Source organism: Stigmatopora argus, chromosome 12 (assembly GCF_051989625.1).
Source record: "Stigmatopora argus isolate UIUO_Sarg chromosome 12, RoL_Sarg_1.0, whole genome shotgun sequence".
Taxonomy (NCBI): domain Eukaryota; kingdom Metazoa; phylum Chordata; class Actinopteri; order Syngnathiformes; family Syngnathidae; genus Stigmatopora; species Stigmatopora argus.
The window spans coordinates 8,330,071-8,348,607 of NC_135398.1; the positions used below are offsets into that span (position 1 = coordinate 8,330,071).

The 18,537-nt window shown below is 41.0% G+C and overlaps 2 protein-coding genes across 2 annotated transcripts; both read right to left on the bottom strand.

The window, feature by feature from the left end:
* Positions 1 to 466: 466 nt before the first annotated feature.
* On the bottom strand, positions 467 to 10,120 carry LOC144086262 (angiopoietin-related protein 1-like). The gene is made up of 5 exons (XM_077616137.1): positions 9,646 to 10,120; positions 6,393 to 7,234; positions 3,284 to 3,477; positions 2,107 to 2,377; positions 467 to 2,029 (listed from the first exon to the last, which is right to left on the bottom strand). Exons 2-5 carry the CDS (start codon positions 7,192 to 7,194, stop codon positions 1,839 to 1,841), a joined length of 1,458 nt encoding a protein of 485 aa, XP_077472263.1. The 5' UTR covers positions 7,195 to 7,234; positions 9,646 to 10,120; the 3' UTR covers positions 467 to 1,838.
* A 2,905-nt stretch (positions 10,121 to 13,025) lies between these two features.
* On the bottom strand, positions 13,026 to 17,041 carry LOC144085605 (serotransferrin-like). The gene is made up of 16 exons (XM_077615065.1): positions 16,959 to 17,041; positions 16,725 to 16,827; positions 16,465 to 16,656; positions 16,273 to 16,402; positions 16,125 to 16,180; positions 15,735 to 15,898; positions 15,482 to 15,635; positions 15,257 to 15,417; positions 14,791 to 14,887; positions 14,698 to 14,718; positions 14,392 to 14,556; positions 14,154 to 14,304; positions 13,762 to 13,829; positions 13,513 to 13,697; positions 13,240 to 13,432; positions 13,026 to 13,151 (listed from the first exon to the last, which is right to left on the bottom strand). The coding sequence occupies exons 1-16, from the start codon at positions 17,034 to 17,036 to the stop codon at positions 13,114 to 13,116; spliced, it is 1,956 nt and encodes a 651-aa protein (XP_077471191.1). The 5' UTR covers positions 17,037 to 17,041; the 3' UTR covers positions 13,026 to 13,113.
* Between the last annotated feature and the right edge of the window lie 1,496 nt (positions 17,042 to 18,537).

The window sequence follows — 18,537 nt, forward strand, 5'->3', positions numbered from 1 at the left end:
GACACAAACTTAGCGTTCGCGGGCCAATGAGTCTCTGGCAAATTTTGCAATGCAACATGGAGTCGTAAATATCCTCCGGAACAAATCTTCCTTCTTTCATGCGTGATGCTTTTATTGTGGTGGAATATTGGAATTTAACCAGCACTGAAGTTTCACCAAACTTGAGGACTCAGGCCACTTTTCCAAATTGTCATTTCATGGGCCATTTCCAGCCAGAAAATGCATTAATGGGATAAAGTCTCAATTTAAAGGGATAACACCAACAATGGTGTGACGGATACTCTGAAAAATGTACTAAATTATTGTGGTTATGAGTCATAGACAAACGGATAAATTGTTTTTTCCATTTCCATTCTATTTTCCATTTATCAACAAAAAAATGTGTTACCACTCTGAATGAAGTGTTATTGTGAAATTTATATCTGTCTTCCGTCAATGTGTTTCTGCACCAGGGATCACACAATCATGAGAGTTGAACAGAACGCTGTATTTCAATAGTACTCAAGTACAGAATGTTCCAGAGCATTGCTCTGACTACTTTCTTTCCATTAACACAATCTGTTTCTTCTCATAGATTGGAAACAACCATGGATTTATAAAATTCACATCCATTTGATAAACTTGAAACGTGCATGCCACCTTGACAAAGAATAACAAAAAACAACAACTAAACTTTGCTGTACTTAATAGCAGGAAACAAAAGGAAATGTTTACTTTAAAAACTGCCAAGTTTGACCTCAATTCTCAATTCTGGCTGCTATTGACATAATAAATGTCCAATCCACTTGAAGTGGGAGAGCTGACAGATGTGAAAACCAATGTGATCAAACAGCAAGACAGTTGGATTTTTAGTTAAAAGAAGGCTGTCTTCAATGTGTTGATAAACACTAGCCAGTTCAAAGCTCTTCTCTTCAAAAAGAATACAAACTTTACTTTCATATCAGTGCTTACTTATACTGCAGATGGCAAAAGAAAACACAAGTTCAAAAGGTTTTATGTGGAAAGAATGTAAATGTCTGTGTTTTTAAAAAGAGCAAGTGGGAATAACTGGAAATCTGGACTGATTCCATCATCCTTTTTTATTACTTCATGTAGACCTTGCGAAATGCGTTTCTTGTCATTTATCTAAGTGCCTTTAACTTTTAACCTGCAAAACAACACAAAGTTCCACAAGAGAATTAGTAAAATAAGCATGACATTCATAAGCGAGAAGAAAATATATCGATATACATCCTTTCCTTTAGGACACCGGGTCCTCTTTATTATTATGATAAGTTAAATACATATAAATTACTGTTGCTGCTCAAAGTAGTTACATTTATCGCACCAAGGTCATTTGAAGTGTTGTGAGAAAATGATTTTCAAAGAAAAAATGAAAAGGATTAGAGAGGGATTGAGTCAAAAGGAAACTTGAAACAAACTTTTTTTTTCCAGTTTCCAGGATCTAATGCACAAGTTAAACACCCAAAATGTATGTTTCCTTCAGATGTTTATATTGGCAGTGAGGTAGGAAGAGCTACTGTACATTAGAATGTTAACCTCCTGTTTTTATGTAGCAAGAATAAAGAAAACTAATTTCATAACACTCATTAAACTGCACCTGCAGTTGTTAATTTTACTTACTCTTACCCAATGTGTATTTATATAATATTGGTATAGCTCTCAATTTATGCTTTTACGGTACGCATGTACATATAAACAGAGAAGTCCGATCTGTAGAAGGAGGGATTGCTATGCGCTTAAGATGTTGATCTCGATCTCCTTTAAATGATAATTTTTAATGTCACGCTTTGAAATTAGTTTCAAGTTTCACGTGCGGACCAGCAGAGTCCAGTGTCTTATCCATCAATGGAACGAATCATCAAGCGGACCGACTTCATCGAGTAGAAGCCCCCGCCGTAATCTGCCCAGAAGATCCCGTCTTGGAATTTGCTTCTGTAGACTCCTCCACTGTACCACACGCCATTCAGATTGGCTTGGCCACAAGCGTTGTACCACCAACCTCCTTTGTGGAAATGGGCACAGTTGCCTGCCACGGGAAGATGATATTGTTGGCTTTTAGTTCATGAACGGCATTTATCGATGAGCTGTTGAAGAAATAAATACCTGAGAAGGCGTCCTTGTCTCGATCCAGAGTAGTAAATTGTTTTCCGTTGTGACTGCTCAGGGAGTCGCCAGCGTTGCCTCGATACGTGCCCAATCTAAGCCGGTATCCTTCGCTCTCCGGTTCCAGGTGGAAGCTACTATACTGAGCATACACCTTCTTGTCCATCCAGTCCTCCAGCTCCACCTGTAGCTTGTAGTCACCCTGACGTCCAAGTCTGTAAATGCCTTCCAGACCGAGCCAGTATTCCCCATCTGTGTTGCCAAATCCACTCTGGGAGAAAGAAAAAAGATTACAATGAAGGTTTCAGATGAGAGCAAAACATTTGCAGGTTTTTTTTTTTAGGAGTACTTCAGGATCACGAGATAAAGACGTCAAGGCAAATCTTTTCTGGTTATCACAGTAACCCAGGCAATAGTCGATTCCTTTTGGATTCAAAAGATAAATTTCTGAAAATAATCCTCAGGATTCCAGTAATCACAAACAGGAAAACTGGCTTGGCCCTTTGTGTTGACTAACCATGAACATTCTGGCAATGTGCCTCGAGAACACTTTATGCAGTAGAGATGGTTGTGGTCTGCGATTGTGGATTAGTCAGCCAACATTTGATGAATAATGGGGACTTTTGGTTAAACCCCTCCCCTCTTGGATTGCGTGAGTCTCCTTGAACGCACTTGTTGTGGTTTTGGAGGCCAGCACAGCGGTGACTCAATGTCAAAGAGCCCAATTTCACTCTCACTTAGCCATTATTTTGCTGAATGAAGCAGTGAATGGCCAACCAAAATTTGCCGCAATGACATACTCCACCTATTCCTCACAGATCTTTGATGAGAGGGTCCATGTGTAGCGCTATACACTAAGCCAACCAGCTATCCATCCAGGAAAGCACTGCAGTAGTAGCGGTTTTGGAAAGAAAGAAAAAAAACCTACAGATTGAGCTGTGGAACATACTTTTCCATTGGGGCCAGATAATATTTCATAATGGAAATCTCAAACGAAAAAGCCTGCGATGAATAACACTGCTGACGCAGCATAATATTTTACAATGAAAACACAAGGATTCTGACCTATAGGAAATGGTCCCCCTGAAAGGTTCCTGTTAGTCTTATAAAGGGAGCTCTGTTATCTCTGGCTGAAGCTCTCTGAGGTTGAGGAAACACCAAGAGTCAGTGCCATTACCTTGTAATTTTCCCAGTTCCTGAAGAAGTTAACAGAGCCGTCTTTCCTGCTGAGAATCACAGTCCAGCCTCCGTTGTCCATGTCTTGTTCACACCAGACCTGCATGGACTTCTCCGCCTCATCAGGTTTGATCAGGTACATGCCGCTGCTGACGTGGCCGGCCTCTTGAGCCTCCAGGCAGTCTCGGAATGGACCTTTCGGGAAAGACGGCCACAATGTTAACATCATTCAAATCTGCCTTTCTTTTGCCAGATAGTCAATCAGTATGTCTGTTTAAGAATCTATCCTACATTCATTCAAATAGGTTGGAAGCCCATCACAGTTGATGGGAATTGACATTATGGTAAGTTAGTATCCAGCAGAACCGCGTGATTATCCATCTTTATACCAGTGGTTCCAAAAAAAGTACCACTACTTGCATGTGGGCTTTCTAGACAAAAGCTTGACTAAATTTAAAGCGTTAAAGTTTTTTTCTTCTTCTAAATCTAGAGTTTAGTTGTATTCAACTTAAACTACAAAATATTCACATTTATGTTTAAGATCTAGTATTCCCCAAACATTTGGAACTAAGTTCTAATAGTAATTCCAATTAACTCAATATACTTAGCTACATTGCATTGTTTTTCACAAAATCTAAGCGCAGTTTTCAAAGTAAAACTGTGAAGTACAGAAATAACTAAAACCTAATATTTTTTCCCCAGAACATTTTAGCCTACCACACAACCGTATTTTAACTTGTTGGCTATTATTGATGGTGATAGACGTCGAGTTCATGTTTAGTGCCTCTGACAGTGGATTGGACATCTAGCGTTGTCAATGGCAACCAATGAGTTAATGTTGCTACAACATAGAGCAACATATTGTTTGATATGATACTTGCTGCAAAATGTTTGAAAACCGCTGTTTCGCATTCTCCCCGTCATTGGCATTGCAACAAAGTGAAATACTATACTAATATGTTGGAGTAACATAAACAAGATGGGATCTTGTGCTACTGTGAATTCGGCAGACTGTAATTTGTTAATCTGGGTAATCACTTCAGCTACTACTATATTCTGTGTTTTGTTTATGTTTAGGATTTTCTTCCAGTTGAACATTTCAATCGCCGTTTACAAAGAATCACTCAGAACCAGCTGCACCGCTAGACAAGCTTCTGCTTGGGTAAGACATTTTATGAGATTTAATGCAAAACATTGCCTTTTGTTGACATCTGGTCGGCCAAACGGCCTCTCACAGCCTGACTAATTGAAAACATAGTTTTCAATGATTGTCTGGGAAACGCAGAGGAAAGAGGGGCTAATTAGGTCACTTAATTAATTAGCTACCCTCATTCCTTCGTTAACTATTGTATACAGTCTGGTATTCATCAAGACGATTCCTGTATGGCTCGGAATTTTCAATTACAATCACGTGTGTCATACTCAAGAGTAAAGCAAAGCCTATGCAACTAATGATAGTAGGAACACAAATATATATTCTATATTCTCTTTTCTTCATGGAGTAGTTTATGAAATATTAAGCACTGGATTTGGTATCCCAGGGGCACTTAGTGGTTTGAGCCTATCATGCCAGTCTTGGGTTTGGTCCATGTCTGCAAAGCAATGGAACAGTCTTGAAAAGGATCATTTCCATATACAGCCGCACAGAAACCTTACACACTTTATTATTCTTGGGTGAGGGGGAGCCAAATGTGCGAGGAATTTCTGTTGATGAGCAAAATCGGCCTGCTGAGGGTTTTCTTTGCTTTGCTTTAAGTCCCCAGTCTCGTTTCAGACATGACAGCATTTTTGTTTCCACACTGGTATTTACGCTTACTGTTGAGCAAGGAGCCCAACTGCAGCTGAATTTGCAGATCTTTAACCTTTGAAAATGGGGCCACTAGACCACCTGCAGCTGAAATCAAATTCAGCATGTATAATTTTGTTATGGTTGACCTGCAAAGTGTTGAATGCTGTGCAAATGAATCAATAAATCGGCGTAAAAGACGTTCATTTGTGTACGATTACCAACAATCGGAATGCTTGTTAAATGTTCCTACACCATTTTCTAGAACCTCACTACCAAACATTACAGACTCTTTTTGGGGTGAAAAAACCCTAGAAATGTTACATACTATTTTATTCCTTCCTTCAGTTATTCAGTATCTTTTTTATATAATTTAAAAGAGAGAAAATAGAATAATTTTGTGGAACTTGTAACTTTAGAACAAATTTTTACAGACGGATTAAAATTTAGTATTTGTTTCATGACCAAAAACATCAACAACAACAAAATAATCCCGTCGAGTTTGCATGTTCTTCCCGAGCTCGCGTGGGTTTTATCTGGGTACTCTGGTTTCATCTCACATCCTAGAAATACAAGCATAGTAGGCTGATTGAACACTTTAAATTTCCCCTAGGTATGAGTGCGAGTGTGTATGGTTGTCTGTCTCCTTGTGCCCAGCGAATGGCTGCCTATCGATTAAAAAAATGTAAATAAAACGAAAATAAAATGTATTACTTTTTTGGCCATATATAAAGATACAAACAGTTGCTTCAAATTGCTCTATTGTGGACCATTCGGATATGATGATGTGATTTCTGAAACACGCAAGGGTGTTAAACTCGGGTTAGTTCGTTAACGTCAACGCCATTTAATGTGGGCTGGACCATTTTAGATCTAATATTTAGATTATTAAAAAAAAATGGATTAAAAGTACTGGATCAAAAGCCCTAAATAGTCTGTTTTTATAGATCTAAAACTATGTTTATTTGAGCTTTTTTTTCTTAGTCATGGAAAATATCTTATTTTTTATTTCAAATGGGAACATATTTTTTTAAAGTGGAAAATGGAAAATATTTCTATATTTATTTTTCGATTTTACAAAATGCTTTTTGAACTAAAAACACAAAAGAAAAAAAATGGATTAAAAAAATTGCAATGATTGTTTTTAAAAAGGGGAAAATCAGGAAATATAATGTAAATCTATAATCATTTGAATTTGATCCTGAAACAGAAAGTTGGCACTCATGATTTACTTCCTCGGGCCGCACAAAATGAGGCGGCGGGCCAGATTTGGCCCCCGGGCCGGCTCTTTGACACCTGTGACATAGCGTGTTTATTAACTCACCTTCAGCACTAAAGTTAGTCTGAGGAGGTTTCTGAACTTCCAGAGTTCCGCCGGTCGGGGACGGCCCAGAACGAGAGCCCCGTTCACGGGCGAATCCTCCACTGTTATCCCCTCGGATCTCATTGGTGATCCGTGGGACGTTGACCGGAATGTTCTCAGGGACCACGTGCACCATGGGAGGGCCCAGCGGTGGCGGCTCTTGTCGGCGATCCTGCATTTTCATGCAACTCTCTTCCAGAGCGCTGATCACCACCGACTGGTTGTTTACCATTGCCGAGAGGGCGGCATATTTGGCCTCCAGTTCCTTGTAACGAGAGGTTAGCCGCAGCGACTCGGCGGTGGCGTTAAGGATCCGTGTCTCCAACTGAGCCAGCTCTAGTGAGTTGTCCCTCTTCCTGATGATTTCGTGCAGCAGTTGCATGTACAGCTGGGTCACCCGAGAATTCATGTTCCTGCTCTCTTTTCTCAGGAGCTTCATCTCGTTCACCAGGTTGCCATCTACGTCCACTACCAGTTTCAGCGTCTCCATCTCCCGTCTTTGCTTTGAGAGAAGGTCACGCACCGATGCCACATCGAGGCGAGTCACCCGGTCTTTGTCTGGGACGGGGCCACTGGTTGCGCAGATGGGTCCTGTGATCTTCTGCTCAGGGACTAGAAAGGTGTATGAGCACTTGGAGTTGTCTCCATTGGCTTCTGGAGCTCTTCGTGCCCGGGAGATGAGGGGATTTTGGATGAGGCCTTCACTGATGCTCCATAAGGACAGACTGAACAAAGTAAACAAGTTCCACATTCCAGGTCCCATTGTTCTTTCTTTGTTGCTTTCTCACGATAAACAAAGATTTCTGTGAAGACAAATGCAAGAAGAGAACATTTTCCTTAGAGCAGTTGTTTTCAGACTTTTTGTCATCAATATTGGCTGTTTTATTTCCGTACAAAGTCTCATCTTTTCCAAAAACAGCAGGATACGGTCCAAAATGCTAATAATGAATGACTTCACTATACACAAGCAGTTGTTTCATACTTACTCTTAGATCAAGGGGGTCAGACTCGGGTTGGTTTGCGGGCCGCTTTAACGTCAACTTGATTTCACGTGGGCCGGACCATTTTAGATATAATATTTAGATTTTTTTTTTATAAATGGATTAAAAGAACTGGACTAAAAGCCCTGAATATTCCGTTTTTATAGATCTAAAACTATGTTTATTTTAGCTTTTTTTAAAAATATATTTTTAGATTTTACAAAATGATTTTTGAACTAAAAACACAGAAAAATGGATTAAAAAATTACAATGATTGATTTAAAAGGGGGAAAATCAGGAAATTTAATATACATCTATACTCTTCATTTTAATTTGATCCTAAAACAGAAAGTCGGCACTCATCATTTACTTTCCCGGGCCACACAAAATGATGCGGTGGGCCAGATTTGGCCCCCGGGCTGCCACTTTGACACGTGTGTCTTAGATGATAATCACGAAAGCAGTCATAAAAATCCAGCTCCTCCTCAATAACAAAGATCGGACTTCTGTCAAAGTCATCAAAAAAAGCCCACTGGGTAATGGGACCTGTGATTCTTTTGTGGTTTAGGTAGAGACATGCCACCCACCCACCAAAACGGTCAAGAATCTTATTTTCAGTGCTTTTACTTGTGGCTTGTCTTTAATTATAGCCCTTCATCAGTATCAGGTATCTGGGTGTGGGCAGTTCCTGAATCCGTTTTTAACATGGTTTACCTGAACTACCATTGTGAGGAGAGAGAGATAGAAAAAACATGAAACTCTTTCTCTTGTGAATTCACAGCGCAATAGGGGAAAACATCTATTGGACCTGTTTTTTCCGTCTTGGCTGCTCCCAATCAAAAAATCTGAATTTTTCAGCAAAATAGAGGAAATTGATGGGTTTCAGAACCAGTGGGGGGAGGAGAAAGACTGATTTATGAGCGCTGAGTTATTGAGTCAACTTTTGGCAGGAGCGTGTTCTTTGCTTCTTATTGGTTTTGACAGGATCTCAAATGGAGAAGAAGAGGGTGACGTTCAACTATGCAAAAGTAAAAGATGTTTCTGCCTTGGCTCTTTGAGTCGGGCTAATGGAACGCCAGCTTTGAGCTGATTTTGGCACGGCGGGCCGCATCCTTTCAGAAGGCCGTCTGGGGTCTGTATGGCCAAGGCGATAAAGCGAAGGCATGGAAGGCTCCCGGTACGACCTACTTTTCAGTGGAGCTCATCCAAACAAGCCAAACAAGAAAAAAGGCAAAAGAAGAGAAATATATATAAAATATAGACATCGACAGAATGCTTGCTTGGATCATTCCTGCGGTCAACTCTTCATGTGTACTGATGAGTCTGCACCACAGCAAATGGGAGCCATCCCAAATCACTACAGAAGCGTAAACTGCTGCTTAGGCAGGAATAATACTCTTTTGTGGACATCTTTGGAAAATGATGTTTTAAATCACTACAACTTAGTTGCAGAGGGAACGTGTCCACCCAGACGTGCACACATTTTCAGCAACTCCCCGTGGCTGTCGCATACGGACAGTAAACAATATTCTCCTTGTTGTATGACATTATAAACCATCTGAGGGGAAAGGAAAAGACACTCGGTGGAAAATGGGCCGTGTGTCAGAGCTCCGAAACGCCTTGGCACTGTCAGTCTGTTAATTTCGCCCGCAGGGAACTTTTTCCTGTCTTTTTGCAATCATCTCTCGTCTACGCAATCTGAGCTCCTAATATGAATCTCACGAGGAGCCCGTGGCCTGACAGGAGAGACGGAGTTTACACGGTGGCTCCGCAGACGTCATAGGCGCTCTCGACGTAAAACTCCTCCTTGCCTCGGCAGTTTAACCTCTCATTTTTTTGCCAGCGATCGTTCCGATATTTTAAATAAACATGACCAACTTTACAAACTTCCTTCTCCTGACCACCGGTTGACTTCATTGACCACCCACTGGCGATGACCCCGATATAACTGCGGCAAATGTGTGGCATAAAATATGACTTTCCCCTTTTACTGTCTAAGAGTACAGACTACGCCAATTGTCCTTTTTTTTCCATAGAACAGACGGATCTAATCATGCTCTGTTTGGGTCCTGAGGGATGACATATGAGCTTTATACATACTGTTTATGATGAGGAGGGCCGCAAAAAGACATGCAGAAAATGGTTGAAATATGACTTACTTTATAGCGGCGACTAAAGAATGTCAATAGGTAGATTTTTTTTTCATTCCTTCTCATTTTAGAATAACCTCTTACCTTTTGTGGTTGTCAGCGGTCCAGTAGAAGCTGATTGAAAGGTCCAGGTCTTATTTGCGTGGAGTTGTCCTACAATCCATGCTCTCCTCACGCTTCCTGAGTCTTTGCTCTCATCGAGAATGAAGGCCCGCTCGCAGCCGACCCGGCACGGTAGAAGAACACAAGAGGGTGGTCCATGTGCAAAAAAGAGGGAGGCTGATGCTTTGGTTTCCTCAGTAGTCACGGGGAAGAGGAGACTTGGCCCTGCCTTCTTGTGCTGATATCATGTCAGAATTTATAGCAAAGGAGCCCCTCCTCTTCAAGACGATTGACCATATTGTCTTAACTTCCGACCAAATTGAATGTACGATGTTGACAGTCCGGTAGCTTGAAGATGGTCTGTTTTGGATCTGATTCCGTGTGTCTCGTGGCGGTCCAAAACGGAATTGGCAGCTGTGTTTATGCGCTCATGAGGACAATGTGTGGCAAGACGCCCCTTCGGCTCAGTGTTTTGAAAGTGGAAGGAAGCTCAGGCTTTGATGAAATTGGCTTGCTCTGCATGGGGAGATGTGCTTAACCATGTGGGAGGACAGCTTTGCTTATGATATTTGGGACAGGATGTTTTTATTTTTCTTGTGTGTGAGAGCATGGCGTGTGGGCTCTTTTGCGTGACCCTGAAAAAGTGACGTATGCTTGTACATGAGTGCGAGTGATTGTGAATGCTTGGTGGATGGATAAATACGCTGAATGTCCAGTCTATAAATGGATTGGATGTCTATTGCCGTCAATGGCATACATTTAGTTAAGATGGAGAGATGCGTGCAAGCAGATATGGCATGAAATCGTTGTATTCAGGTTGTATTGGTTTACCTCAATAAATGTTTGATTCATTTAATTTTTGTGGATAATTTAGATTTTGCTGTGGCATAATACATTTGCCAATGCCACTGTTTTAGTTGATGTCACAGACTGCTCAACATTTGTTTTGTTCCCAATGCCTTGTGGGGGTCCGATGGATTATGTGATTTAACTTGCATTTGCGATAAAAATAGACTCCAGCCTCAGTTTTAGTCTCTTGTGACATTGTACAGCGAGTCAAGTGTCATACTGTCACGTACTGGATGTGTTTAACACACGCCTCTCATGAATGTTTGGCTAAATTTAGTAACCCAAATCTAATGCACATATTTTATTTACAAAAAATCTCAAAGCTCACGACCAAAATATATGCATGTAAACAAAAAGGAGAGTGCAGACGAACATTTCTTTCGGCTTTTAAATGCCAAAAATAATCAGAATAAATATATGACCGATCTAAGAAAGCTAATATTGGCATATTTGGAAGGGAAAAGGTCTCCACAAACATCGGAAAATAATGCAAAGGAAGGAAATAGAAGCTTCATATATAAGTAAAATGCAATTTTCCGGAAGCATAAATCGTCCCAGCATCGGGCAGCCAAAGGGTCAAAATTCCAGATGGTGTGTATGTCCTGTGCTTGGCTCAGGTGTGCTGCAGCTTGGATGACCTGTGTCGCAAGCGAGCAGATGGCTTTCTACTCCTTATGACAACATCACTCATTCCTCAGCAGATGGCTGACCTGCTACTGCAGAAGATGGCCACAAAAGGTGACCTCGACGACGTGGACGAAGTTGTCAGAGATGTTGGTGTGAAATTGTAAGCTAAAGCTTTTTTGGCATTGGGAATCTTCTGCCTTTTTTCCTTCTTTAGGGATAATAAACGACAAAACCCTCAGGATTTTCCAGATTCTCCGTCCGTTGATGTCTGTTTTCTGCGTAAAGTTTTCAACAGGCTGTTTGCCCTCAAGAACTGGACGTCCTCCGCCAGCTTCAAGCCATGGGGCATTTGGATTTCTCCGACGACCATTCAACAGTGGATGACAGTGAGCGGAGTGACTGAGATTCGGTTGAGAGTCTTCTGCGGGCTCGTCAACAGGTTCTTCCCTCTCTTGCATCTTTGGACGTTTCAGGCGGGATGGGAATCAGCATTTGTGGAGGCCAGGCAGGAGCTGGTATTCTTGGGTCTGCTCGCCACTGGAGTTAGCTCCTGTAGTGTCCTGTCAACAAAGAAAAACCTCAAAGAAAGGATTTGCTGCCTCACTATGCTTTGATTATATTTAGAAGACATACAAGCCTCCCTATGTCATGGGGCTCCGAGCTATAAATTTACTGACTGCGCTCAGTGCATTTCCTGTTTCACTGACAACGCTGTTGTGCGTGTTTAGGTAAGTGGAGAGGCTAATGAGAAGCAGTTGTGTGAGGCCCTGAGAAGGTACAGAGACAGAAAGTGTTTCACCCGAGAGGCCCTCTTCCATCTCTCCAATTTTACCACCGACTCTCAAAAACCACAACCAGAAATGCTGGAGGTGATGATGCAGTCCCGGTCATTCCCGTCGCTTCCTGTTCGGAATACCAGAAATCAACATACTCAATGTATGAGTAATCTTTGTGAATGGAAAAGCTGCATATCAGTTGAAGGCCTTCCCGCATGAATGAGGACAAAATTGTGCTTGAAATGAAGTTCTGCTGCTGATTTGGCTCTTGCGTATGCTGTAGCTGGTTCGGAGGGCCATGCAGAGCCATCCCGCAAGTCTTCACGTCCACCTGGTGGCCGCAGCTTGTGTGTTCAATCTTACGACCTTGCCGAGGCCATGTCTGTACACCTGGACCTAATTTATAAGCTAAAACAAAGATTGTAAAATGTTTGCCTTTCATATAGTACGTTAGAAGGCAGAAGCAGCTTACCACATGCTTCCACTGATTTTTAATGTTACAAGTTAAAACTTTCAATATAAACATTCTCCCCAAAAAATCACATCAGGATATTCATTCATGATGGCCACTCCACCTGCTCGAGATTTAACCTGTAATTAGAATAAATTCCTTCCACCTGGCAGAACACTTGCTTAATAATCAGATATGCTCAGTGTCAGATTTTTGAAAAATATGAACAAGTGTTGCAAAACACTCCAAAAATATTTATAGTACTGTACATGTACAAGTAATTATATGAAGACCAGAACAGGTTCACAAGATTAATTAAAGAAAAATTAGGTATGAATTGTATGCACCTCTAATTTGCTATATATTTATTGAAAAGGTTCTGAAATGGACCTATTACCAGAATTCAAAATTCAATTCAAATAGATTTAATGGGAGTCGAAAGTGAAAAAAATTAATTGCCAACATTGTTCAAATGCATTGAACAATAATTTATTTTTTAAGTGTTAATGTTGATGTTTTTATTTCATACCTTTACAAACACCTATCTACTCAAAGTGCGACCACCAAAATTTTCATCCAAGGATTCAGTGCAAGGACTCATTCAGTATGTTTCATTAAAAATGCTTTATTTGAAAAAAAGTAAGGGTATGGGGATAAGTAGAGATACATGGTGAAATCAGAATGAAAATACAAAATAAAGCTGTCAGTATGACGATAAAAAAAACAGCTTGGAGTCATCTTGTGTCTCTACTGACAGGTGTGGGATGTGCAAAGTTTCTCCAAATCTGCAAAGAGAGAAAATATTTTTAATTTTGTTTCTGGCAAAAGACTAACGCTTTCAAGGTGGTTTAAGCCCAATAAAAGCCTCCAAACCTGGAACAATGTTACTGCATTGTCTCAGTGAGGACATGGTGCCCATGTAATCTGGTTTCAAAAAGCCCTTATAGTCTGTTCCTTTGGGAACCTCTTGGAGACATTTGGTGGAGTCTTTGAAGAGAAGGTTCTTCTCAGGCTTGGACTCGAACATTGCAAAAATGGAATCGCTGCCACCCATGCCGAACCTGGCCTAGAAATTAAAACGGAGCCATAGTAAAAATTCAAACGAAGTAGCTAAACCATAAGTCAGGCCCCAGATGTATTCCCTACCTGCTGTTCCTGGAGAATACTGACAACAGCGTCACGAGTCTCTGGACGGGTTACCACAGCGTGGGCTGGGGTGATCGCAAGGTAGCAAGATTTAAACTCTGTGATTGGCATTGGACCACTTTGTCCAGGACAAATTAGCTCGTAGTCACTGCTCTGAAGGGATTTGGCCCAGTCTGGACCGTTTCCTGCAACAGACCATAAATGAAAGGCTGTTATATTGGTGATTTTGAGGGTTATGAGTGTCATTACCATCGCTGTTTTCTGCAACAATTGAGTCTTTGATGAAGGCAACGTCTCCAGCACGATCAACAAGACATCTAAAAAGAGAACACACGAGCTCTTATCTGGAGGGTAGCATACCGTATTTTTCGGACTATAAGTCGCACCAGCCAAAGAATAATATATTTACCTGAAAAGTTTATAGTGTAGGATTTAGGAACCATATACAAACATGAAAGGTCAAGTCACATTAAGTACACACACACATGAAGTATTTTCTGCGTTCAGACCGAAGTGAAATTAAACAAAAATTTGGTTTAAGTCACCACCAGCTAAGGAAAGGAACTTTATCATAATCTGGGAACTCCCTCTATAAACAAGAACCCCCAAAAAAGGAATCTCCATTATTCTTAAGACTATACCTGAAGGCTCCGGCATATCCGTAATATTGTTCCTCTGCACTGGGTTTGCACTTGAATGTGTTGTCCACAGTTTTGCCATTACCCACGCACTGAGAGCAGAAGTGTGAGCCTTCAGGTGCTCCTGGGGCACAGCCACCGCTGAAGAATTTAGCTGTGGAAAAGGCGCAAGCCATGAGATTTTACTCCCTCCCTAAATGATGTTTTTTATTTTTTTAAATGCAAACATGGGTGTACTTACTGAAGTCACAATCACCAGTTTCATTGTGGATTTTACCCATGGGAATATTCCAGCCGGCATTTCTGCCATAACCCGTGTGGCAGGACTTCCTTCCCCGCAAGTTTGTCCAGGTTACTCCGGAACCCTTCCTGACCACGGCGACAGCGTAGTAGGAGGAAGCTGAGGCTACACAACACATCATTTGATTTTATCATGCAAGAATGCCTCAAATCAATTACCTGTCCCCAGTGAAAAAATATGAAGCTTGTCTACTATATATGATGCCTTGTAAATGGTTTGCAACCGGTGTAAGAAAATAATGCTTACCTCCAGGTGTATTGCACTTATCTATTGAAGAAATGGCAGAGATGTAATTTCAGCAAATAATTGTCAAAATAGCAATCAAAACTATAACTGTACCTTGATCATATTGCTCCACCATGGCCGGAACCAGACCACACTGACCGGCGACATATACCTCTCCTCCATCCACTGCCATTGCATCTGCCTCTTTGCTCTTAAATGAAAAATAAAAGTAGACAACACCATCAAATAGTTGTAGAAATCGGGCACAGCACTGAAACTTGTCTTGTGACAGAAGTTAGAGTTGTGTTAGGAAAATTTCTTTAAATTTAGAACTTGCCATGCAGATGGGTCCTCAATTGGAATTTCATACATATAAAGTGGCCTGTCATATGTATTTTTGGAAAATATTTAATTTCATGAAAAGAGGAAAAATTAATATGTTAAAAGATGATGGAAAATGTCTATAGCAAAAAACATGGATTTACATTTATAAGGGTCACAAAAGGATGCCACGGTAAAATATTGCGTTTGATACCTTTGTTCGAGAGAGAGAGCCACTAAAATACATATATTATCTCACCATAATCTTCTTAAGGCACTCTTCTACACTCGGGGCATTATGGCACAGAATTTTATTTTGATCCTTGACAAGGCTGCTGACGCTCCACTCGTCACATTTACCCATCTCCTTCTTGCCCACGGCACACCATGTGATGGAGTTTGATTTGGTTGTTGGGAATTCTGGATAAAAGATTTTTTTTTAAATTCTACAGCGTTCATCTGGATTCAGACATTGCGTTCTTACCTCTGTTCAAGGAACGCACAGTGCTCATGTACTCGGCACCCAGATACAGGAAGGAGTTTGTGTCGGAAGGTAGTCGGACCAGATTTTTTGTTGAGTCTTTAAACATCAAATTCTTGGCAGGTGCATAGGCTTGTGAGGAGAACAGATCAAAGTCCTGTATTTTGAGTGGGGGAAAAATTTACGCAGATTGTGTGGAGGGCCATGCATTTTATAGCTAACTGAGTAACAATAGGCTACAGACTTGTGACCTCACCTGCACTCCCATGAGGCTGACCCAGATCAGATTGGCAAGGGTCTCGTCTTGGCGGGTGACCACCGCGTGAGCAGGTACTCTAGCCAAGTGGCATTTTTCATAGTTGTCAATGGGTGCTCTGGTGTTGTCCTTGCAAAGAAGCTCATAGTTTTTCTTCTCGTTCTCTGCAAGGAGACAAGTTATGAATTTGAAAATGCTAAACGGTAAAGTTATGAACGCAAGGTGCAAATAGGAAGCCGGTGAAGCATTCCTTGTCCCAACTCTACTCTCTATTCCTTTAAGATGTTCCAACTGTTTTTTGAATACTTCCACTGCAAAGCATTGACATGACAAAAAAAAGCATTTGGTGCCTCCCTGGATGCGGAGACCAAAAACATTGAATGAACGCACCTGGTACAGTCAGATGTTTGACAAATGCCACATCTCCAGAGTCGTCTGCCAGGCACCTAGAAACAGTTTTTGTCAGCAACCAAATTTTGTGCTAATGGAAATTCGGAAAGCAAGTTTGTCTCCTGTAAAAACTAACTGCAATACTCACTTGAATGCACCATCGTAGTCATAGTAAGGCTCATCATGGGACCGTGAGCAGTCTCCCTTGCAGTTTCTACATAGTGAGGAGTTCCTTTCTGCGCCAGGGACACAGCTGGACGAGAAGAACTTACCCACCACTACAAAAAATAAGAACCAAAACTAGTTCGAATCAGACTTCACATTATCAGAATTGACTCACCATCCTCAATAGACGAGTCATCGATGCCTCCCCACTGCAATAAGCCCAACTCGAGGAGCGTCCCAATTGGCATGTTCCAACCAGCAGATTTTCTCAAACCAGTATGGCACGATCTCCTCTGATTCAGTTCTCTAATGCCGAAATTGGTGCCCTTCTTAACCACAGCCACAGCGTAGTAGCAGCCGCCTGATGCTGAGCAGATTGTACAAGGAATTGTTACTCAAAATGGTTATGCTCACTTATTGGCAGAATTGACTTACAGTCGATGTATTGCTCTCCAATTATGGGATGGAGTTTGTAGTTCTCCAGTCCAGCCGTGTAGATGTCCCCTCCATCTAATGTAATTGCATCTGCTCGACCCTCCTGTTCACATAAAACAGTAAAAAGTTTAAGCGAGGTGACATTTGGCAACTTCTACTAAGCTCAGTGATATTTTTCTCCCCAAAACAGAAGCTTTAACCCCATTGGTGAAAAGTGGGGGTCACAATCCTTACTTTAATGGCTTCAATGCAGGCCATAGAGTTGAGTTCTTTCACGCAGCGGAAGACTGGTGCCTTGGCAACCAGGTCCATGCACTTTCTCAACTCTTTCTCGGATGTGACACACCACCTCACATGATTTGTGGGGACCGGCAACACCACAGCAGCTACTGGATAAAGATGACATGCAAGCATGGACAGTTCAAGACTATTCTTTTAATTTTGTTGGCGTTAACAATGCGTTTTTGATAGTTACAAAAGTACTACAAACATTTTGCCTTACAAGAAATGTCTATTAATTAGGCCAAAGTTGTCCAAGTCAGAAACACATTAAAACAATGTTCTAAACGATGGCGGACTAATTATACTCTAAAATTTACTCATAAACTTTCAGTCCTTGAACAAATGGAAAAGAAATTCCTATTAAGACAGTGTGTTAAAATTTTCAATTGTAATCTTTTGTCATTTACCCAAGTAGCTGGGGAGGAGCAGCGACAACAGAAGCATCATTGTGGATGATGACCGCTTCAGCATAGTGAGTTGCAGTCAGTGGGCTCTTTTATAGTTACAAGACTGAGGACAAAAGGAGTCGTGGGGGATAAAGTCAGTTTGCTTAGGTTTCCCAACTGGGTGTGTATATTTGCACATCAAATGACCCCATACGGGACAAATGAGTGCAATTTAACATGGCTTTTTGCAATCTAATGCAAACATGTTGTCCAATGTTTTAGGCTATCCCAAAGGTAGAATGATTGAAAGCTTAATTTTAGGCAAAAGGTGTTCAACGACTTTGTTACCCGAAATCGTGCAGTGACATTTTACAGCTTTTTTAAATACAATAATTAAAATGTATAAAAGCAGGGTTACATTCACTCTACAAGCATAACTAAAGGGCATTTGAGCTTTTCTCAAAACTATCAAGATATAGCCACTCAACCCTCAATATCAAAGCAGATAGTCTAGTTTAACTTAAAAGCATTGTTTTTAGCATACTTATAATTTTTCAACTTTGATGTGATTTAACAAAAAAAAGTAAACACTAGCCTTAGCTTATGTGTCAAATATTTTTATTGACTTCTACTTGTCAAAATAAAAGGAGCAAAAAGTAGTGTATGGCTGACTAAGCACATGGTTGTAGGAACAATAACAAAGCTGCATACAATGGATTATGGAAGAAAAAAAATGACCCTTTTCATCAACAGGACATTCTCTAATTATATTAGTTTGACATGTTTTAATTGCAAATTCAGTGTCCCTTATGTACTGTGGAAATGCAGTCAATAAAAACAAATCTTTCATTACAGATAAACTCTGCTACATGATATACTAATTGGTGGCAATGCATTAGATATGTGTATTGAAATATCAGTCATTGCTTTGCATACGGCGGCACGGCGGCAGAGTGTTTATTATGCCTGCCTCACAGTTCTGACATCAATGGCTAAATCCTGGGCTTTGCCCTTCTTGTGTGGAGTTTGCATGTTCATCCCGTGCCTGTATGTGTGTGCGTAAATGGTTGTTTGTCTCATTGTACCCCGCGAGGTAACTGCTCAGAGGTAACTGGAATAAGCTCTGGCACCCCTGCGACCCACGG